The 24,809-nt window shown below is 37.9% G+C and overlaps 1 protein-coding gene and 1 non-coding gene across 2 annotated transcripts; one reads left to right on the top strand and one right to left on the bottom strand.

Annotated features, from left to right (window-relative positions):
• Positions 1–1,614: 1,614 nt before the first annotated feature.
• On the bottom strand, positions 1,615–18,400 carry LOC135671507 (uncharacterized). Its single transcript, XM_065179680.1, has 2 exons — positions 18,003–18,400; positions 1,615–2,370 (listed from the first exon to the last, which is right to left on the bottom strand). Exons 1-2 carry the CDS (start codon positions 18,328–18,330, stop codon positions 1,835–1,837), a joined length of 864 nt encoding a protein of 287 aa, XP_065035752.1. The 5' UTR covers positions 18,331–18,400; the 3' UTR covers positions 1,615–1,834.
• Positions 18,401–18,755: 355 nt separating this feature from the next.
• Positions 18,756–18,914, top strand: LOC135671528 (U1 spliceosomal RNA). Its single transcript, XR_010512764.1, has one exon. It is a non-coding gene; the product is annotated as a U1 spliceosomal RNA (small nuclear RNA).
• Positions 18,915–24,809: the final 5,895 nt, after the last annotated feature.

Genomic DNA, 24,809 nt, shown 5'->3' with positions numbered 1-24,809 from the left:
TCTACACATTCCGTATGCAACCATCAAAGAATTCAGAGGCTCTTCATCTTTTCCCTTTGGCATATATGGTAGAGAATACGTATCAGCATCCGTATGTATGTACGCGAGAAAACGATCATCTATGGGCAATGCTGCGGACGAGCCACCGACACTTGTCTTCCTACAGCTGCCAAGCATCACGGTGGTTCTGCCGGAGGAGTTGGGGATGTCGATCGGGCGTGGACACACCTCCGTCCAACGAGGTGGGAACGCTCTCTTTCACCGAGAACCAGAAGCCACTTGGAGTCTTAGTGGTGCATGTCTCATGAAATATATTAATAATAATAAAAATAATTTGTATCAAATACTTTTTTAAAAAATATATTAGATATATATTTTTTCTATTTTTTTTTTTAAATATGCCCTTTGTTTTTTGTTTTTCGTTTTTTGTTGATATTGTGTCGCTAATCTCATAAATAATCCTTCTTTTCCCTTTTTTTTTTTTTCATCTATCGTCTTTGTCTTATCATTGTCACTTGCTAGTCGTGTTCACCCTTTGCTTCCATCGTGAGACCTTATCACCTGTTATCTTCATTCATCGTCTTTGTTTCTTATCCATCTGTTGGTTAACAAATGTACCGTGATTGATGAGTCAACACGGTTAGGCCCATCTGCCAACGTCGAGAACTTCTGGTGGGAATGCGAGGGTTGTCTTTCCAAGGTTCGTCGACCTCGAGCTCCGTTTGTGGGAAGACGTGTCCGCTCGTCCCTAGGATAGATGACGACCTTCCTCACCACGTGAGCTCCTCTTTGGATCGGGAGATGAGACTGGCACCTGTCGGATCCGAGCCACTGGGTCGCCCTCCTCTGCGTATTGGGAGACGACTTTGGGGTGAAGGCGCCTACGGCTTAATGACGACCACCTCTCTGCAAAAAGGCCTTCGTCGGGTGTGTCCCGACTTTGGCCCCTCCGACGAACAAGTTAGATTGGTTTTTTTTCCCCTTTTTCTTTCTCCCCTTCCTTGGGGTTGGCCAGAGATATTTATCCCTGCGTGCGAGAGTCCGTCGCACCTTAGTTTGGTGTGCCCGCTGACCCTTATGAGGGTGGGACATCCCCTATGACGAGATAGCGTCTCTGGGGGGTGCTTCTACGGTGTCAGACGACACCGCCCTAGGCTCTTGGGGTGGTTATGTTGCATAGTTGTATAGTTGGAACTTGATGTGCCATGCACCTCATGGATATCGAAGCCGGAGGTGACGGAGAGGAAGGAAGGGGACGAGTGCCTGCTCCTGGCGAGCAACGGGCTGTGGGATGTGGTGAGCAACGAGGGGGCGTGCGGCATCGCGCGGACGTGCCTGCGGAATAGCACGGCGACGGCAGGGGATGACGCGACCGAGGGGGACAATTGCAGTGGGGGTTCGAACACGGGGTGCTCGAATGCAACGGTCCTGCTGACGAAGCTGGCGTTGGCATGGCACAGCTCGAACAACGTGAGTGTGGTAATCATTTATCTGAGAAGACTTTGAAGTGTGAAGAAAACAATTCAACCATATTTAAATTTCATTGTATCATTACTATTTTAATTTTGAGCATTAAGAAGATATTTTTTTAGTGGGAATTAAATATTATAAGACTAAAACAACAATATAATTTTCATTTTCCACACTCAAGGCAGATAATAATGTTAATAATAATAACAGTAGTGCAAGCATTATCCGAACCAATATGCTGCGTTCTTAGAAACAATTTAGCATCATGCAAAATGTGCAAATCTCAATATCAAGTTTACGGACAAAACAAAAAGCAGCAGAAAGAAAAGGTTCCTCATCTGAACAGCTTGAAGCCAGAAGAGACTCAATTGGGCCTTGGTGTCGCCCACTCGACTCGCAGAATGAGGTTGTCATAGCCATAGCCATTAAGCTTGTTGATGGCTCGCTCTGCGTCTTCCCTGTTGACGAAGTTGACGAAACCAAAACCTCGACTGACTCCAGTCTTCTGATCTACAGCAACATACACACGAGTGACAGGGCCAAAGGTCCGGAAGAGTTCCATCAGGTCCGGCTCACGGGTGTCCTCCGAAAGATTGGTGACACGCACGGAGTTCTCATCATTCCGACGCCTCATCTCCGTCCCACTCCTCTCCGCACCCGCTCTCATGCTGGGCGGCACATACGCACCCTTGCCAGTGCCAGATTGCGACGCAACGGTCTCAGCACCTGGGGGCTTGTCGATGAAGCTGTCCGTTGGCGGTGCGAGATCCTTGTAAGGACACTTCGATGTCCAGTGGTCACCCTTCTTGCCACAGGTCCTGCACACCATAAGGACGGCACCAGCTTTGCCCATGGCAGCTAATGGATCTCCAGCGACCTTTGGCTCTTCGGCTTTGCTACCTGTTAAAAGGTGGATGTCGATGGACAACAAGAAAAAAGAGAGATAATTGTAAGGAAAGCATGCATGATAGTCTAAATTTAAATTTGAGTAAAAATACAGGTCCTGTCTCATTTGTTTATTGTGATGTTGAATTCATGTCATAACTGTGAAGCTTATGATGTCTTATATAGCATTGGCCTAAAAAATCCACAAAAGATTGAACATGAACAAATGACTTTTTCTATAGCTAAGAACAGCACGATGATATATGAACCAACTTTAACTAATCATAATAGAGATGGAGATCATACATGATAGCAAGACACCCACACAACTTCACATGCACAATCCCCAGTTGACATATGAACAGTATCCCCCTCAAACAAAGGCTAAATCAGAACAAATATATGGTCCTTATTATCACACATTTATCAAGAATCAATGACACGATGCTGCATCTGATTGAGCAAAGTGCCAACTTCATCACTCCACTACAAATACACACCTAAGTCATACATTTTCTTCCAAAAATATTCCGTGCACCAATAGTGTCACTGTCAGTATCATTAACCCTCCGACAGCATCCAAAAATCAGCTAAACGTATGCTAAACCTCAAAACTATCAATTATATTAAGTGGTTCTCCAAACAGAACTGCATTGTTCTGGTTCTATTGAGACTCCTTGCGCTGAATCATGACTAACCGAGGATAAAATGGCTCATCATCAAAATAATTTTAAACTTCCTTGACATGATCTCTCCTGTCTGCCCTCTATCACTGAAGTCACCAAGTCTTATCAAGAAAAATCAACAAGACTAGTAATCAAGTGAATTTATCATAACCATACTTATCAACTTTTGAAACATTATGTATCTCAGGTTTATCCTTAATCACCTAAGGAAGAAGTCACATCATCAAAGTCAACAGGACTAGAAACAACGTCGATCTATGCATCTCACAGTACTAACAACTTTCTAAAGATAATTTGTCTATGTTTTTGTTTAATCATCCTTCTTGACATTAATATAATGTGATGCAAATGCCTACTTAGATTTGTTTTTGCCTCCAGATCCAATGCTTTTTGAAAAATCCATAAAATCATTGATTCATACCTATACGTCCAACCTTTACAGGCATAAGATGCATCATTCCTTTCTCTTCAGCGGATAGTTGCTAGTGTTAGAAATGGGTTTCAAAACGTACTAAAGCAGAAATCAGGAAAAAGGTAAATTATGAAATAGTTCAGGTACTCCTATGGATAAAAAACAAATAACCTAACAGAAGAATCTGATGTGGAAGCTTTTATCTTAGTATAGACTAACAACACGAAGTAAGATTAATAGTGGGAGTTTTCTCTAGTTTCAGTGTAACAAGGTTAGAAAGGAGATCCAAGTGTAAATACAAGAATCCCTTGTTTAATCTTTCTCTCAAACTAAGACTTCCTCTCAAATAGGATTGCTCGGGAAGTAGAATGCAATCATCAGTGGTCAAATGGGTAGCCACATTGCCATTACATCCTCCCTTCCTGTTCCCTTTCCATGACCATCCTTAACCTTTTTTCTTTTAGTTATCTGTTTCCATTGGGTTGATCGATCCCACAAACTTATAAACCTAACAGCAGAAGTTTCCCAATTCAGTTTCATGAGAATGCCAGCTCGAGTGGGAACTGATTTCTTAGTAACAATGCCTCAATCTCCATCAACACGAAAATTTTGCTTTCGCTGACCCATATGTATCTTCTCTTCAAACTCCTGGACACCATCATTGTAGTGCCCAAGTTCTCACACTACAACACACCTAGCATGTTAATAGAAGCACAAATAAAATACATATATTATCATTACTTAAAAATATATTTAAATGTCTATGCTTAAGAAGTATGATATATGACAGGCTTATGCTATCAGTTTTTATATTTGATGTACATGCTTTCAACAATATGATGCACAAAGTTCTTCCAAATATTTTTTGAAATATATATAAGCATTGATGACTATAAGTATGTTTTATAGCGAAAAGGTATGATCCTCTGACTCGACAAATTTAATTATACTAGCGGACTTAGTATAAAGTTAAGTCATGAAAATAAGAATGCACACGGTGATTCGAAGAGACCGTTGCATTGTACTAAGCCTTAAGTGATTCTCAAGGTTTGAATGAGTTTGATCATATTTTAAAAAAAGTAAGCTTGAGATTTAAACATCATATATATAGAAGATAATAAGTTACTTATGCATGCATGGAGTAATGGATAATTATGCGGAGATAAAAATAAAAAAGTGTTCCCCTAAAAACTGCTAAGATCCATGAGTGAGATTGAAGAATAAACATAAAGTGAAAACCCTTTATTTTTATCAACCCAAACTAAACTCATATTAAGTTGTATTAACATTCAAATGATGCCAGGAAAAGAAAAGAAAAAAAAAACTGCAGATGAGGCATATGGGATTGAACGCAAGACTCCTTAGCTTCCTCTTAAGCAGATCTAGTTTTGGTCTTATCCTCCTTACCAGCCCAACCCCTTCCCCTAATTTTTCACTTTCTCCCTCAGTTGCTCAATCCTTTCTTCATTGAAGCTCAAGAACCCTGACTGTAAGGAAGATTAAGATAAAAAAACCTGACTCTTCCCCCTCTATATCTAGGGTTTTAGTTTAGCATATTGTCTTTAAGTTGCTTTTGTGTAACCTAAAATTTGATTTAATGTTTGATTTTTAGATATGTTGTATATGAATTAATTATGTTTCTAAGGCCTCTGATATTGTCTTAATATGATATTGGTATATCGTGTTATGGGTGTTTACAATCCTTGTTTTTCGTGAAGGGATTCTGTTCAAGCCAAATTAACACCCATAGGGATATAATTAAATCTTGCTCTTTTGATATGTCATAAAAGGATCCCTAGTGTTTTGTAGGATTTGAAATTAAGTGAATATCATTTTTGTACCCCAAGATATTAGCCTTAGAAACTCAGGCAGTCTTAACCGAATTTCAATAGAACAGAATAAAAAATGATAGTTGAATTTGGAGGGTACTTTAGTCTCCTAATGATTCTGTTTTTAGATGAAATTTTATATACATTTAGTTTTATATGTCTCCTGTGCTCCTACAAAATTTTATAATAATCTATGATAGTTTGGTTAACAAAAATAGTGAAATAAGATTACTTTGTAGCATTGTGTAGTTGGTTAATTGGTAATCACCATATGATGGATTATAAGTTGAATAGTTGGCAAACTGATAATGGAATTTAGATGAATTTATAAGTTAGATATAGTATAATTCAGAGAACATTATACCAAAATTAATTTGCATTGGGAGTTATAAGCTATATTTTTAATTTCAAATGATACCGCCCGTACCGGGCAATACGTACCGGTCCGCCAGCAAATCGGTACGCGGATCACCTGCTACCGGGCGATACCGTCGATTGGGGCTGTTTCCGCCCCATTACCACGCGAAATCAGTCGGTGATGGTCGATTTCGATCGTCACCGCCCGCTACTGGGCGGTATTAGCCGAGGGAGAAGGAAGAAGAGGGAGAACCTAGAGATCCGATGTCACTCTCCCTCGACAATCCCGATCCGTCGCCGCCCTCCCTCACCGGACGCCGCAAATGAAATGTCGCCTCCTCATCTGAGGCAACGAGGCCTCGGCATCGTCTGCAACTTCTCCTCATCCGCATAGGGAGAAGAAGCTTCGCGAGGTTTGTGGGGAGAAGAAACGAGACGATGTCACTATATATATATATATATATATATATATATATATATATATATATATATATATATATATATATATATCGAGCAATATACTCTCGGTATACTCGTACCGTACCGAGCTGAGCTCGATACTTCGATAAGGTACAAAATTACAAACCTTGGTTATAAGTGAATTAAAATGAAAGGATTTTAATTTAGACGTATCATGACCCTATGTTCTAAATTTGATATGTTTTCAGCTCCCTAGCACACCCAACCAATGAGGATCATGGCCTTATCACGAAAACTTCATTTTAAGGCAAATAAAGTATAAGCTTAATTTACTACAAAATAATGATTTTATATATATATATATATATATATATATGTGTGTGTGTGTGTGTGTGTGTGTGTGTGTGTGTGTGTGTAATGTGAACTCAAAATGTATTTTGAAAGCATGTTTTGAATAATAAGATTGACATGTTTTTAATTTATGTTTGAAAGTATATTTTAAAAGATAAGATGATCATGAGCGTAATGTATATTTAAAAACATGTTTTGAATGACAAGATGGTCATAAGCTAGGTCTAAACTCAATATTAATGTGTGCATTGCATAAGCATGAAAATATATGAATTGCAATGAAAAAAAATAATATGCATGTATATATTATAACGTGCAATGTGGGAATGCTCATATATATTATAATGTATAATGTGAAAGTGTACGTAGATATTATAACATGCAGTATGGGAGTGCGCGTATATGTTATGACATGTGATATGAGAGTGCACGTATATGCTATGACATGTGGTATGCGAGTGTACATATATGTTATGATGTGCGGTGTGGGAGTACATATATGCATTATGACGTGCGGTATAAGAGTGCACATATATATTATGAAATATGTAATAAAGTTCATGAATATATTATAATTTCTATTGCAGGTACTATGAATTATCCTTGAATATGTGTATTAAATCAGAATTTTATCTCCTTATTAGGAATCTATCATGTTGTGAAGCATCTGTCGTGATATGTTTAATACATTTGATTTTGAAATGTTGAAAATATAACACAATGCATGCTCATCTTAATATGTTAAATTGAAAGTTTATACTTCCTGAGTTATCACTAATTATAGATCTTGTTTTGCAAGTAAGGATACTGTTAATCCATCCATAAGATACATAAGGAGGTGAGCAAGTACGGGCCCATATCAAAGCAAGTATAGATGGCGACCTATAGGCACATTTTTATGTACATGAGTTTTGGATTGAAAATGCATGTGTGGTTTAAGATTGTGTTTATAACGTATGTACAGGTGTCAAACACCAATATGTATAAGGAAACCTTGTCATTTTGTTTAGCAAATTAACATATTTCAAAATTATCCTTTTTTTGGCTATATTATTTTTTATAACATTAGTAAATGAAAAGGTAGTATCCTATTACAGTCATGCATATAGGATATAAATGAAAGTAGAAATATGGTGCTACATGTTGTGGTATCGGAGCTGTGGTCATGAGCCATGTGGACTGTCTATATCTGTAAAAGCATGGACACTGCTCGATCATCCGGTAAGTTTTAATCAGGGATTGTCGTATTGCCCAAAACGATGTAGTTTGGGTGGTACGTACCAATACACAAACCACCCTGTTTCGAGCGATCCGAATTAAAATTATAAAAAAATAAAAAAGTGATGGACCCCAATCCATTTCAGCACTAAAAAAAGCAAATTAGGGCTCTTCTTAACTACGAAGCTGTAAGCTGCCTCTTCGCCACTTCGCCGTAACGATGTTGTAGCGGCACCGCCTCTTTGCTGCTTGCCACTGCAACGACACTGCCTCTTCGTCGTTGTGATATCGTTGCTTCCCTTCGACACTATCACTACTGTCGCTACTTCCCAAGTATCGTTGCACTTCTCCTTTTCTTTCTTCTTCTTCCTCTCTCCTCCTTCGTCTTCCGTTCCTGTAACAAACCTTCCTCTTCAACCTCTTTTTCTTCCTCGTCCAAACACGGTACGCATCGACGTACTGTGTCGATACACCAGTACAAAGCAACACATGTGCCGTTGATCGACACACCAGCTCGGACCAGTATGTCAAACCTTGGTTTTAATAAGTGAATTTTCTTGATTTGTTTCCTTGTCAAGGTTCACAATTTCGATCTGCACCAACGTACCGAGCCTTACTCGGTACGGTATGTACTGAGGTGTATGCCAAGGCATACCGGGCGGTACACCTAAAATAACTGAAAACCCTTGCTCGCATATCTTCCTAGTCCCTGAAAAAGAAACACATTAAGATTCAACTTCTACATAAGCAACATTCACTACAAGCAAGATCAAACAGATATCCTAACTCACGGAGCTCGTAGTATTTATGCAGAGAGAGCATAGAGGTCCGTAGCTCCGATAGCATCTGCACCAAGTACCTGAGCGTATCCTTCAAGTCATTGGAATCCTAACACAGGATAGGAGATCGGGGTCAAACGAGAAGCAAAACAATGTTGGGCGAATGGTGAAGGTTACGTTTAGCAATTAAGGCATCAGAACAGGATTGGGTTCCAACTAAGGCGTTGTGCTAAATGTCGACGATGTCCCCCGCCAGCCACTTCTCCTCGTCGTTGTGGTGCGGCAGCATCTCCACACCCTACAATCGATCGATGGGGCTCCTTCCGACGCCACCATAGTGATCTCTCCTCGATCTAGGTCTTCTTTCTCTACCTTGGATTTGATCCCCTTCTTCTTGCAACTAATATTTTCCGTTACTGCGATTTGGGTCAAGAATTTGATGATGGGACTCTGCTTGCATCAGTGTTCGCTGGGTCGGGCGTTGAACAATCTTCACAAGTTTGCATGTTAACTTAACGGGAACTTGCCTTTGTGCCCGACACCAAGTGAGCAGTTGTTTACAGACTTACAATTGTTCGTTCAACCTTCTAAAGTCCTTGTTTTCTCCTTCATCTCTTTTCTCTCTTGCACTCAAGGTGCTCACTGAATTGCTTATAAAGCTTCCCTCTTCGCGAAACATCGGGACTTGTTCGCCGCTCGTTTTCAAACTAATCAACTTGCTATTTTACAGATCCTTCGGGACCTATACGAGGTTGCAACTAGGCTAACCTTTTGCGGACGCATATATCACAAGGGCGCATCATGACTTAGGCAATACCAGCTAAGTCCGAGAAGTTGCCGCAAGAGTGCTTCACGACTTAGGCAACCCTAGCTAAGTCCGTGACTTTACTACAAGGGCGCCTCATGACTTAGGCAATTCTAGCTAAATTTGTGACAAAGTGTCAAAATCACTGTGTACAGGGAGAACTCTGTCATTTTGTTTAGTAAATTAACATGTTTTACTTTTAAAATTGCCTACTCTTCTGCTACACTCCTATTGATAGTAGTAAAAGAATTAAAAAGTAACATCCTACTTTAGTCATACATGTAGGGCATGGATGGGACCAAGAGTAGGGTGTTACAAATTATTTGACTCATGATTTGAAATTGACAATGGTGGTATTTACCCTAGAGATTTGGTGGCATCATTCGTATGAGATAGAAATGTGAATTCTATAATGATCACAAAAATTTGAAATACTTCCTTAAAAGAAGTTGAACATTAGGCAAAAGTGATGGCTGGAATCAACAAAAGATTATGATTATATGATTAATTAACATCCTAAGAAAGTAAATGTAATTGCTGATGTTTTAAGTAGAAAGTCAACCAACCTATCTACTTTATCAATAGTTTAAAAGCCTCTCCAAATAGACATGTAGAAATTTGAAACAGATATGATCATTAAATGTTTAATTGGGAGACTAGCAACTTTGTCATTGCAACCAACACTATTAGAGAAAATTAAGGCGCTACAAGTTAATGGTCCTTGCTTGAACCAATTAAGGTCTGAGATTAAGGCCAAAAAAAATGATTTTCAAAGGGAGTAATCAGATTTTAGTATAAATTGTGTGTACCAAAAGAAAGTGGCATAAAACACAAAATCTTAATAGAGGTACACTCAGCTTTATACTTAGTGCACCCTAAAATAGCAAAAGTGTACAGGGATTTGAAATAATACTACTGGTGACCAAGAATGAAGAAGTATATGGTCTAATTTGTTGAGAAGTGTCTCGTATGCCAACAATTAAAAATAGAACATCAAGAACCACCAGGTAGTAATACCCCAATGGACATGGGAAGAGATCAACATAAATTTTATCATAGGTTTGTCTAAACTAGTAAGAGATATGATGAACGTTGGGCTATTATGTCAGATAAATACTCAAGATTCACATTAGGATTTTAGAGGAGTCTTTATAAGGCAATGAGAGCAAAGTTAGCTTTTGACATTATTTTTCATCCTCAAAGAGATGATCAATCTGAAAGAATCATTCAAATATTAAAGGATATGCTAAGGGCATGTGTTTTAAACTTTAAAAAATCATAGAGCAAATATTTACCATTGACACGTTTTGCCTATAAATAATAGTCATCAAAGAACAATTGAGACGGCACCATCATGCGACAAGAAATCCAAATCACTTATTCATTGGGTGGGTTAAGATGGATGAAAGAAAATATATAGATCCGGATTTGATTAAAGAAACAAAAAAAGTAGTAGAAAGATTTGCTAAAAGATGAAAATGACACAACGTAGGCAGAAATGTCATATAGATATTGTGAAGAGCTCTTTAAAATTTGAGATAGGAGACAAGGTATTTCTAAGGGTGGCATTAATAAAAGGAGCTGTAAGGTTTAGAAAGTAAGGTAAACTAAGTCGTCGATATGTAGGACCATATAAAATTCCTGATGAAGTTAATGATTTGGCCTTACCTCCTACATTAGTAAATGTGCATAATGTATTCTATGTATCAATGTTAAGGAAATATATTTCAAATCCTTCTCATGTCGTAGAAGAAGAGCCAATAGAATTGGGCGAAAATTTGACATACATGGAATATGCTATATAAATTTTTGATATGGAGACAACTTCACAAATAAGAAGATTTCATTAGTCAAAGTGCTATGGAGGAATCATAAAATGAAAGAAACAACTCAAAGAGGAAAAAACAAAAGTAAGAAATGTCCAAAGCTACTCAAGTAGGAAATTTCAAAGACAATTTTTATTACGATGGAAGAATTGTAGTACCTAAATTCTTTTTTTTTTTTGATAAGTTGTAGTACCTAAATTCTCACACATACAACACACCTAACATGCCAATGGAAGCACAAATAAAATACATATGCTATCATTACTTAAAAATATATTTTTATGATGTCTATGGTTAAAAATCATGACATATGACATGCTCATGTTATTGGTATTTATAATTGACATACATGCATTCAAGAATGTCATGCACAAAGTTCTTCCAAATACTATTTAAAGTATATATAAGCATTGATGTCTATTTTAAGTATGTTTTGCAGCGAAAAAATATAGTCCAATGTGACAAACCTATTTGTGCTAGCAACAGTGATTTAAAAAGCGCTAGGCGCCAAAAGGCGCTAAGGTCCAAAAACGCCCAAGGCGCTAGGCCCTTGCCGAGGCGCTCGCCCGAGCAAAGCGAGGTGCTAAAATATAAAAATATATAATATAATTATTTAAAATTTTAAATAATTATATTTAAAACAGTATACTGTTATATACTGTTAATAGTATACAGAAGGAGAAGAAGGAAGAGTGTAAGGGGGTGCTGACTGAGAAAAGAGGAAGCGGCAGCGTGAGCGGGATTGTAAGGAGGCAGCGGCAGCGGGAGCGAGAGTGTAAGGAGGCAGCGGGAGCGGGAGTGGGAGTGTATGGAGGCAGCGGCAGCGGGAGTGGGAGTGTAAGGAGGCAGCGGCAACAGGAGCAGGAGCGGCAAGCGACGATAGCGGCAACAATAGCGAGCAGCGGCAGCGGGAGCAGGAGCGGCGAGCAGCGGGAGCGGCGACAGCGGTAGTAGTAGTGAGCAGCGACAGCGGCGAGCAGCGGGAGCGGGAGCAACAGTGGCAACGAACAAGGTTAGGGTTAGGCAACGACAACTGATATCGGTTTTAGTTGGTTCGATTGAACCAACTAACCACCGGAGACCGAACCAGACCTAAAATCCTGGTTCGGTCGCCTGGTTTAACCTAGGCGCTCACCCGAAGCGCCCAGCGCCTGGGCTCAGGCGAGCGCCCAAGCGGCGCCTCTTTGAACCGCGCCGCCTAGAAGTGAAGCGAGGCACTCGGGCCTCGCCTTGCCCGAACGCCTAGGCGCCCGAGCGCCTTATTAAATCGCTGGCTAGCAAACTTGAGTATGAGGTTAAGTCATGAAAATAATCATCTATACAATGATTAAAAAATACTTTTGTATTATACTAAGCCTTAAGTGATTCTCAAGGCTTGAATAAGTTTAATCATGTTTAAAGAAAGTAAACTTGAGGTTTAAACATCATGTATGTAGAAGATAACAAGTTACTTATGCATGAATCGAGTAATGGATAATTAAGTGAAGATAGAAATCAAAGAAGAGTGTTACCCTAAGAAATATTGAGTTCCATAAATGAGATTGAAGGATAAACTTAGAGTGAAAATCTTTTATTTTTATCAACCCAAATTAAGCTCATATAAAGATGTATTAACATTAAAATTATGTTAAGAAATAAATGAAAAAAAAGGAAACTTCAGATGAGGCATAGGGGACTAAACCCAAGACCTCTTGGCTACCTCTTAAGCAGCTTTAAACGAGCACCCCTTGTTTTGTCTTTATCCTCCTTACCAACCCAACACCTTTCCCTAATTCTCCACTTCTTCTCCCTAAAGAGTGAGGTAAGAAAACCTAACTCTTCCCCCTTTAAACCTAGGGTTTTAGTTTTGTAGATTGTAGACTGAACTTCTTAACTGCTTTTGAGTAACCTAAAATTTGATTTAATCTCTGATTTTTTAATATGTTGTATATGAATTTGTTATGAATCTAAGGCCTCTGTATTGCGTTAATCTGAGATTCGTGCATAGAGTTATGGGTGTTCCAATATGTGCTCAAAATCTCCTTTTTTTTAAGCTAAATTGACATCCTTAGGAATATGACTAAACCATATTCTTTTGATATGTCGTAAAAAGATCCCTTAGGGTTTTATAAGATTTAGAATTGAATGAATATCATCTTTATACACCAAGATGAGCCTGAGAAACTCAAGTAGTCTCAACCTAGTTTTAGCAGAACATAATAGAAGATTCTAAAAATTTTGTATACATTTACTAAACATAGTTTCAAATTCATTCAAGTAGTGAATTTGAATGGAACTTTAGCCTCTTAATGATTCTAGTTTTAGTTTTATATAGCTCCTGAGCTCCTACAAAATGTTATGATAATTTATGATGGTTTGGTCAACAATAATAGTGAAACAAAATTATTTCGTAGAATTATATAGTTCGTTAATTGGTAACCACTATATGATAGATTATAGGTTGAATTATTGACAAATTGATGATGGAATTTAGGTGAATTTATCGGTTAGATATAGTCTAATTCAGAGAATACTATACCAAAATTTTGCTACAAATTATTGTTTGTATTGGTAGTTACAAGTAAATTAAAATAAAAGGATTTTAATTTGGACATATTATGACCCTGCAAAATATGTGTTTTACATTGGGAGTTACAAGTAAATTAAAACAAAATAGCTAATATGTTGTTTGATATGTTTTTGATGATAGAATAATGTTAACTAGGAAATAATTAAGATCTTTAATGTTGTGATTAATACGTTTAATATTGATTTTTTTTGAAATTAGACACTTAATAAGTCAAATATTTATATTTCATGCATATTAAGGAGTCAATCATATATTTGTGATGGTATAATAAGTTTAATTAGATTTTTAATACCATGATTAGTAACCTTAATGATGATTTAATCGAAATTTGATCGATATTAGGTCAATTCAATGTAATCGAAAAAGATATATGATACTATTCTTTCTTAATTTATATTTCTTTTTGCTAAAATTATACAAAATTTATATTTATTTCTAACTTAAAAATTTTAGTCTAACTTTTTTTTTCTATTTTTCAAGTATTTTTGAAGGTTTTTTTAATGATTTTGGGAGTATCGTCGGTACACCTTGGTACACGCCATACCAAGCAGGGCTCGATATACTGGTATTGATCGAAATTACAATCTTTGGTGCTAGGTACTATGAATTATTCTTGAATAGATGTGTTTTGATTCACTTTAAGTGAGAATTTTGTCTCCTTATTAGGCATATGTCATGCTATGATACATTTGCTGTGAAATGTTTAATGCATTTGATTTAAAAAGATTTAAAATATGGCACAATGCATGCTCACGTTAATATGTTAAATTGAAAGTTTATACTTTCTGGGTTATCACTCATTGTATACCCTATTTTGCAAGTAAATATACTATTCCTCCATCCATGAGATGAGTAAGGAGATAAACAGGTATGGACTCATGCCAAAGTAGATATAGACAATGACTAGGCACATTTTTATGTACATGAGTTTTGGATTAAAAGTCCATGTGTAGTTTGAGATTATGTGCTTATAACATATGTACAAAATTCAAACACCAATGTGTAAAAGGGAAACCCTTGTCATTTTGTTTGGCAAATTAGCATTTTTCAAAATCGTCCACTTTTCTACTATACTATTTTTTATAGCATTAGTAAACGAATAGATGACATCATATTCCAATCATACATGTAGGATACGAATTAGGAGTATGGTGTTACAATAACAAATTAAGACTACTCAAAATAACCCTTCCCACCCAAAATTAGGTCTACTACTAATAATTGCCCACTTAGTTATCTCAGTCCTCATTTAATTTCCCTCACATGGTCACACCATCATCTTAATAAGTTTCCCTCGATTTCCTACAGTATCTATAAAATCACATAATTGTACATATTGAGATAATCCTAAAATTCTTCATAGTCCAACCTCAAGAGAATAATTAAACTTTTACCTATCACTAGCTAGCAACCTAAGATAAATCTCCAGACAGTGCTGAGTCTCCATACAAAGTAGTTACACTTCTACCTATCACTAGCTAGCAACATAAGATATCCAGACAATGCCGAGTCTCCATACAAAGTAGTTAAGCAACACAGTTTCTTCCACAGGAACCTGAAAATTTTCTATAAATATCATTCATGTTCATGACTAAATTAACATTATCTATTGATCCAGATTGTTGCCAACTGCCAAGTTGTGTGTATTGTGAAATTAGGTGTTGAGGACACCATCAAGAAAAATGGTCGACAAGATGAATATTATCTCCCATCACAACTTAAACTCCACCAAATAAATGAGTTAAGCATTTCCATATCAGTGAATAACACTTTTTTCAAAATATTTAATTAAGACATGATAGAAGGTATAATAGAGGGAAGTGTAGATAAAGTTGCACAAAGCACGTAAAAAATACATATACAAAGTATCTAAAACAAAACATATCCCATCTAGCATATGGGAAAACCATGAAAAGTTTAGGTCCAAACCGAAATATGCCTAAGATAGCAACCTTATTCATTATCAACATCAAGATGCAAAAATGATCACTCATAAATTATACAGGCTCATAAATTATACAAGCAGGAATATAGAGTAAAGTTACAGTCCAAAGCAAGGTTGAATAGAATAACAAAAATAACAATAATAATCTTTGAACAAAAGATACCATTATCATAAAATAATTATTAAGCACAAAAACAATGATAACATAGTGAGTCACTAATCCAATGAGCTACTAATATAACAAAAGAAACCACTAGTGAATCCCAAATTAGGACTAAGTTACATTTTTTCACACTTATCCTCTTAGTTGGTGCTATAACACAACAAAGTTAATCACGTTTTAGTTACCCTGAATGACTTATTTTATTAAAACAATAACAAGTGCAATCACTAGAGGACTGAGAGGTAAGAGGAACCTCCTAAAAAACTATTGTTTTCTCTCTTTAATCCTTCAACCCATATAAATTAGACAACATGCCCTTTAAAATGATTTGTTGGATGCTACAAGCTAAATGCCAATATATCACCCATACATAGCTAAGTTGTCACCCAAACTAAACTGAAACTTCAGGCTCCCCTTCAAGGCTTTCATCTGGACTCATTATATGGTACAATGGAGAACTAAATCTCATGAAGAAGATTAAAAATGAGACATAATGATGTGAACAATATTCTTGAACACGTGAAGCCAACCAGTCCGAGTACTGGACATGGCATGTCAGCTTGACATCTAAAGGAATAAGCATTATATAAGAAGGCCCCTCCAAGTGTGATCTCAATTCGAACTTACTAAGACTGAACACCCAACCTTCTTACATGTTCTTCTTGCCTGTGATGAACAGACTAATTTTTGTGGCAGCAACTCTTATGCCATTTTTTATAAACATGGACCAAATTACAGTATCAATGGTGGTAAAAGATTTATATAATCGACCCCAAATAGTTGAAACTTATGGTTTTGTTGTTGTTGTTATTGTTATTGTAAGACCAAAACAAGATGGACCTTTTTTTAACGTGAGAAAATTTTTTCCTTGATTGGGTCGTGACTGCAATCCCTCAAGGCAGTTTCCCCTCTTCCAAACGTGATAACACCCACAAAACAAGCCAAGTCAGATAAATTGTGTCACATCAGGTTGACACAACCAAAATTGATTATATCATAGTGATATAACAAAAGCCAAGTCAGACACATTTTAATGTCCCCGAATGACTTGTTGTATTAAAATAATAAAAAGAGCAATCACCAGAGAATTGAGAAGGAAGAAGAACCTAAGAAGCATGAACACAGGGACACAGATACAACGCAACATGGACACGACGACATGCCATTTTTTAAAAAAATTAGGACACGAACACAGCGAGAACACATGTATTTTTTAATATGTATATATAATATTTGATTAACATGAGTTTTATAGTATTTATATTTAAATTTTATAAAGTCAACAATATGAACAAATAAATATCATTATACAGGTTAAAACAATTAAAATTATCAAAATTTAAGTATCCAAAACAAAAGTTGAGTCCGTCAAATAATATTTAAGAATGTTTGAATATAATTGATATATGTTTTCTTGTGACCATCTCCAGATTTCTTTTCTTGTAAAGCATATGGCACTCTGAGGGCCACACGAGTGCAGTGCAGCAAGCAAGTATCTGACACATGTGTCCATGTGTCTTGACACGTGCCGGATGCGTCAACCAAAAGCACGTGTTTGTGCTTCTTAGAAAAGAACCTGTGAGGCACTTGATTTGCCTTTAATCCTTAAACCCATAAGTTAGAGAACATGCCCCTTATAATTATTTGTCGAATGCTACAAGGTAAAGGCCAATATCACCCATCACCTAGCTAAGTTGTCATCCAAACTGCACTGAAACTTCAGGCTCTCTTTAAAGGCCTGTATTCGGAATTATTGGAAATGGTACAATACTGTCCTGCTTTTCATGAAGAAAATTAAAAGTGAAACATACAAAGGAATCAAGAAGCAGCCCGAATTCGCTTCACATAACATAATCAGATATTGTAATTGGCTTTTCAACTCAGATCCAGATAAAAGTAATCAAGGAAAACAAAGGATAAGGCAAGGTCCCATATTGATCCCCTAAATTACGCCACGCAACTTCAACCAAGTCCCACTAAGTGCCTTAAAGAAATGGATTTGCGCCATAGATCCAGGACTGAAAACTTCCTACATGAAAAAACCTTCTTTTTTTTTCGCAATAGGAGAAGGAAAAAAGAAACTGGCATCACCAATCACAAATAATGACCTTTTGACGTTCTTTTCTTCTTCAGAAAGAATTTAGTGTAAACGAGATCGATCGTACCCATGAAGAAAACGACTAGATCGAGTATTAATAGAAAACCCTAAAAAGATGACTACCGAGTCTCCCGGAAAGAAAAAGGAGAAAGAAGGTAACGAGGAGGAAGGGAAGGGAAAGGATCGAACCGGGGGCGCGAGGGCGCTCGAGGATGATCTCCTCGGTGGAGACCATGGTGAGGCGGGCGCCGGCGTCCTCGTGGGCGGCATCGCCGAACTTGGGCCAGGATCGGCGCTCGAGGGCGCGCTTGCTGAGGCGGGCGCGGGTGAGCTTGCGGACGCGGGTGGTGGTGGTGACCCGCACCTTGTTCCCCTCCTCGTCGAACCGGTACTCGATCACCTTCTTCACCCCGTTCTCGTCAGGCCCCACCACCACCCGCGGCGGCAGCAGGAAGTCCAGGTCCTCCGCGTCGTCCTCCAGCTCCCCCCATCGCAGCTTCCCCATGTCCACCGCCATCTTCCCCTCTCCGCTTCCTTCAGAACAACGGCGACATACGGAGGGTGAGTTACATCTGAGGACAACCCTAAGCCGTTTTCGAGTCCGACTCGGGTCGGACCGGTGGAGAATTTTGACTTGGTTAACCATAACATCGTAGTTAATTGGACCACACTCTTATGCCTCAACATTCGTGCCAACTATGAGGCTAATCTGATCGGACCCAGTGGCCCGACATACTTCATAATTGTTGTTGGCATAACAGAGAAAAGATCGCATATGTGTACATATAATGTGACGTAATCATATATTGCTTACCTTACGATTAACTATATCACAATTAATCAACGTTTCGTTCACACGAGGGGTTTAGTCCCACATCGAGGAATCTAAGGGTGGCGAGAACGCAGAGATGCTTAAAAGAAGATTCGTGCTACGATTGTAACATACTTACCTGGACGGGGTCTATGGGCGATCAAGAAGGCTCATGGCCTAAGCCAATGGCCTCCATTGCACGTTGGAGGAGCATTGGCTTACCATCTCCCCAAGTGGGAGAGTGGACGTCATAATTTGTGATAGGGGGGTACGCGCACGCGCGGCCCCTACCAAGTTTATACCAAACTTTTGTGTTCGTTCGACTTCATCTTTTGGGTCAATGTGACCAGTTGGATTCGCTGGGAATCGATTTGGATTTATTAATTTAAAATTAATTAATTCGATTTAGTTAGTTAGTCTATAATTTAAAATTAATTAATTTGGTCGGTTTGATTAATTAATTTAAATCAATTAGGATAATTAATTAGGTGGTTTCGATTTGATTCAATTTTCTAATTCCATTTGAACACTATTAGCGTCGGTAGCCCCACGCAGCGCCGGCACGACCTGTTGCACCGCGGCGGGGTGGAGTTGGTGCAGTGGTGGCAGCATGGGTTTGTCCGCTGCCTGCGCCTCTCGCCTTCATGGCCTCGGCTTCATAGCTGCAGGTGGAAGAAGGAGAACAAGGCCGCCACCGTGAGGACCACGCTGAGAGCCACCATTTTTGTAACTCATATCGTTGCTTCTGCTTCTTTATGTCGGTACAGGCTGAGCTGCAGTGCGGGCTTGGCGTTTACGATCAGACTTTGCCAAGACTTGTTGCTGTAGGAGTGGAAGAAAGAAGACGATCATATCACGGGCAACAAGGAAGCAGTCCAGTTCCATTTCCATGTGAGGTTTGCTCCGCAAGAAACAGCTGCACCAAAGCATTCGATTCCACTTCCACCCTAACAAGCAAACCTTAAATGATAGTAATAATAGAGTGACCTTCTACATTACCAGCAAAAGCTATTTAGTCACTCTTAGATGTTAAATCAATCGAGAGAAACTTGGCTCTAATACTAATTAGTAGGACCGTATCGACATTAGGAGAGGATGAATTAATGCTTTCGTAAAAACATTGATTTAAAATTTTTATTCGATAAAGCTTGTATCGGAAAGTATTTAAACTTAGAAAGCAAGTGAGAATAATAGATAATTGAATCAATAAGTAATGACAATGAAAAGTAGGAAGAAAGTGTACACCGAGTTTATAGTGGTTGGTCATAGCGACCTATGTTCACTCTCGATTCATCTTCCGTCGAGGCCATCGATGTTCACTAATGATCTTCTTTCAATGGACGGAGACTAACTACCCTCTTTACAACTCTTTCTCCTTTTTACATGTTTAGGAGAGAACATTTACAAGTCTCACACATCTATTAGAATAAGCCCAAAACTTAAAGAGGAGGAGACACTTAGCACTTTTCAAAGCTTTACAATTCAGAATCACTAGAGTTTTTGTTCACTTTTCTTGTTTTCTCAAGCAAAAAAGAGTGAGATATTTATAGACCCTAAATGACTTCAAAAATAGAGCCAAAAAATGTCTCATCCCTGGTTTCAGGGATACTAGTAGTACTACCACTAGTATTGGGTGGTACCACCACTTGTACCCCTGACAACTAATGGTACTACCACCTAGTCTGGGCGGTACTATCGCTAGACTTTATGGGAAACCATGTACTAGTGATACTACCACCAGTCTGGGCGATACCACCGTCGGGTCTTTCGAAAAATGTACACTTGATATGTTCTAGCAGTACCACCGCTTGACCTAACTATAGGTCACTGAATGAGCCCAACTCAGTCCCAGATCAGGCCCAAAGGGTCCCTAATTGAGTTAATAGGGTTACACCCAAAACTAACTCAATTTAAGACCTAACTATGATAATTAAGACTTAAACAATTACGAGACAAGAAATTTAAGTTGTTTGGCATGTTGTTAGTTCATCCGAACTCCCAACGAACTTTCGACGTGTCGTTCGAACCTTCAACGTATCTCCCGATCTATCGGCATGTTGTCTCCCGCAACATTTGATCTTAGCGTAATGTCCGATTCTTCCGGCCCGATGTCTGATTTCTAACTCCGTCCCAACGTTTGATTCTTTTTGCTTTAATCGTTTTACTTTTTTCTTATCAAAGTTAATCCTACATTATTTTTCTTAAAATGCAGATTAGATCATAAACTCATCAATCAATTAATTTTATCATCAAAATCTGAGATTTAATAAGAGACTCCTTCCTTCAAGAATACTTAATTATGTAATTTCTCAAATATTATTTCTTCTTATCCAAGTCCTCTAAGGAAATAAACTTGGTAAGTCTTTTTATAGCTACAATTGCCCATGCCTTATATGTAGAGCATCAATGCTAAAAATTATTTTACACTTCCACCCTAACAAGCAAACCTGGCTTTAATACTAATTAGTAGGACCGTATCGACATTAGGAGAGGATGAATTATTGCTTTCGTAAAAACATTGATTTAAAATTTTTATTCGATAAAGCTTGTATCGGAAAGTATTTAAATTTAGAAAGCAAGTGAGAGTAATAGATAATTGAATCAATAAGTAATGACAATGAAAAGTAGGAAGAAATTATACACCGAGTTTATAGTGGTTGGTCATCGCGACCTATGTTCACTCTCGATTCATCTTCCGTCGAGGCCATCGATGTTCACTAATGATCTTCTTTCAATGGACGGAGACTAACTACCCTCTTTACAACTCTTTCTCCTTTTTACATGTTTAGGAGAGAACATTTACAAGTCTCACACATCTATTAGAATAAGCCCAAAACTTAAAGAGGAGGAGACACTTAGCACTTTTCAAAGTTTTACAATTCAGAATCACTAGAGTTTTTGTTCACTTTTCTTGTTTTCTCAAGCAAAAAAGAGTGAGATATTTATAGACCCTAAATGACTTCAAAAATGGAGCCAAAAAATTTCTCATCCCTGGTTTCAGGGATACTAGTAGTACCACCACTAGTACTGGGTGGTACCACCACCTGTACCCCTGACAACTAATGGTACTACCACCTAGTCTGGGCGGTACTATCGCTAGACTTTATGGGAAACCATGTACTAGTGATACTACCACCAGTCTGGGCGATACCACCGTCGGGTCTTTCGAAAAATTAACACTTGATACGTTCTAGCGGTACCACCGCTTGACCTAACTATAGGTCACTGAATGAGCCCAACTCAGTCCCAGATCAAGCCCAAAGGGTCCCTAATTGAGTTAATAGGGTTATACCCAAAACTAACTCAATTTAAGACCTAACTATGATAATTAAGACTTAAACAATTATAAGACAAGAAATTTAAGTTGTTTGGCATGTTGTTAGTTCATCCGAACTCCCAACGAACTTTCGACGTGTCGTTCGAACCTTCAACGTATCTCCCGATCTATCGGCATGTTGTCTCCCGCAACATTTGATCTTAGCGTAATGTCCGATTCTTCCGGCCCGATGTCTGATTTCTGACTCCGTCCCAACGTTTGATTCTTTTTGCTTTAATCGTTTTACTTTTTTCTTATCAAAGTTAATCATACATTATTTTTCTTAAAATACAGATTAGATCATAAACTCATCAATCAATTAATTTTATCATCAAAATCTGAGATTTAATAAGAGACTCCTTCCTTCAAGAATACTTAATTATGTAATTTCTCAAATATTATTTCTTCTTATCCAAGTCCTCTAAGGAAATAAACTTGGTAAGTGTTTTTATAGCTACAATTGCCCATGCCTTATATGTAGAGCATCAATGCTAAAAATTATTTTTCACTTCCACCCTAACAAGCAAACCTGGCTCTAATACTAATTAGTAGGACCGTATCAACATTAGGAGAGGATGAATTAATGCTTTCGTAAAAACCTTGATTTAAAATTTGTATTCGATAAAGCTTGTATCGGAAAGTATTTAAACTTAGAAAGCAAGTGAGAGTAATAGATAATTGAATCAATAAGTAATGACAATGAAAAGTAGGAAGAAAGTGTACACCGAGTTTATAGTGGTTGGTCATCGCGACCTATGTTCACTCTCGATTCATCTTCCGTCGAGGCCATCGATGTTCACTAATGATCTTCTTTCAATGGACGGAGACTAACTACCCTCTTTACAACTCTTTCTCCTTTTTACATGTTTAGGAGAGAACATTTATAAGTCTCACACATCTATTAGAATAAGCCCAAAACTTAAAGAGGAGGAGACACTTAGCACTTTTCAAAGCTTTACAATTCAGAATCACTAGAGTTTTTGTTCACTTTTCTTGTTTTCTCAAGCAAAAAAGAGTGAGATATTTATAGACCCTAAATGACTTCAAAAATGGAGCCAAAAAATGTCTCATCCCTGGTTTCAGGGATACTAGTAGTACTACCACTAGTACTGGGTGGTACCACCACCTGTACCCCTTACAACTAATGGTACTACCACCTAGTCTGGGCGGTACTATCGCTAGACTTTATGGGAAACCATGTATTAGTGATACTACCACCAGTCTGGGAGATACCATCGTCGGGTCTTTCGAAAAATGTACACTTGATACGTTCTAGCGGTACCACCGCTTGACCTAACTATAGGTCACTGAATGAGACCAACTCAGTCCCAGATCAGGCCCAAAGGGTCCCTAATTGAGTTAATAGGGTTATACCCAAAACTAACTCAATTTAAGACCTAACTATGATAATTAAGACTTAAACAATTATGAGACAAGAAATTTAAGTTGTTTGGCATGTTGTTAGTTCATCCGAACTCCCAACGAACTTTCGACGTGTCGTTCGAACCTTCAACGTATCTCCCGATCTATCGGCATGTTGTCTCCCGCAACATTTGATCTTAGCGTAATGTCCGATTCTTCTGGCCCGATGTCTGATTTCTGACTCCGTCCCAACGTTTGATTCTTCTTGTTTTAATCGTTTTACTTTTTTCTTATCAAAGTTAATCCTACATTATTTTTCTTAAAATGCAGATTAGATCATAAACTCATCAATAAATTAATTTTATCATCAAAATCTGAGATTTAATAAGAGACTCCTTCCTTCAAGAATACTTAATTATGTAATTTCTCAAATATTATTTCTTCTTATCCAAGTCCTCTAAGGAAATAAACTTGGTAAGTGTTTTTATAGCTACAATTGCCCATGCCTTATATGTAGAGCATCAATGCTAAAAATTATTTTACACTTCCACCCTAACAAGCAAACCTGGCTCTAATACTAATTAGTAGGACCATATCGACATTAGGAGAGGATGAATTAATGCTTTCGTAAAAACATTGATTTAAAATTTTTATTCGATAAAGCTTGTATCAGAAAGTATTTAAACTTAGAAAGCAAGTGAGAATAATAGATAATTGAATCAATAAGTAATGACAATGAAAAGTAGGAAGAAAGTGTACACCGAGTTTATAGTGGTTGGTCATCGCGACCTATGTTCACTCTCGATTCATCTTCCGTCGAGGCCATCGATGTTCACTAATGATCTTTTTTCAATGGACGGAGACTAACTACCCTCTTTACAACTCTTTCTCCTTTTTACATATTTAGGAGAGAACATTTACAAGTCTCACACATCTATTAGAATAAGCCCAAAACTTAAAGAGGAGGAGACACTTAGCACTTTTCAAAGCTTTACAATTCAGAATCACTAGAGTTTTTGTTCACTTTTCTTGTTTTCTCAAGCAAACAAGAGTGAGATATTTATAGACCCTAAATGACTTCAAAAATGGAGCCAAAAAATGTCTCATCCCTGGTTTCAGGGATACTAGTAGTACTACCACTAGTACTGGGTGGTACCACCACCTGTACCCCTGACAACTAATGGTACTACCACCTAGTCTGGGCGGTACTATCGCTAGACTTTATGGGAAACCATGTACTAGTGATACTACCACCAGTCTGGGCGATACCATCGTCGGGTCTTTCGAAAAATGTACACTTGATACGTTCTAGCGGTACCACCGCTTGACCTAACTATAGGTCACTGAATGAGCCCAACTCAGTCCCAGATCAGGCCCAAAGGGTCCCTAATTGAGTTAATAGGGTTACACCCAAAACTAACTCAATTTAAGACCTAACTATGATAATTAAGACTTAAACAATTACGAGACAAGAAATTTAAGTTGTTTGGCATGTTGTTTGTTCATC

The sequence above is a fragment of the Musa acuminata genome, unplaced genomic scaffold (assembly GCF_036884655.1).
Source record: "Musa acuminata AAA Group cultivar baxijiao unplaced genomic scaffold, Cavendish_Baxijiao_AAA HiC_scaffold_1139, whole genome shotgun sequence".
In the NCBI taxonomy this organism is placed as follows: domain Eukaryota; kingdom Viridiplantae; phylum Streptophyta; class Magnoliopsida; order Zingiberales; family Musaceae; genus Musa; species Musa acuminata.
This window is presented reverse-complemented; position numbering and strand designations above follow the sequence as displayed.

Bases quoted from the DNA above. Each gene is read 5' to 3' on its own strand.
- LOC135671507 (XM_065179680.1), bottom strand. From the start codon at position 18,330: ATGGCGGTGGACATGGGGAAGCTGCGATGGGGGGAGCTGGAGGACGAC. The intron at 2,371-18,002 runs GTTCGATCCTTT...ACCTTTTAACAG, and splicing joins CGAGCGCCCTCGCGCCCCCG to GTAGCAAAGCCGAAGAGCCA.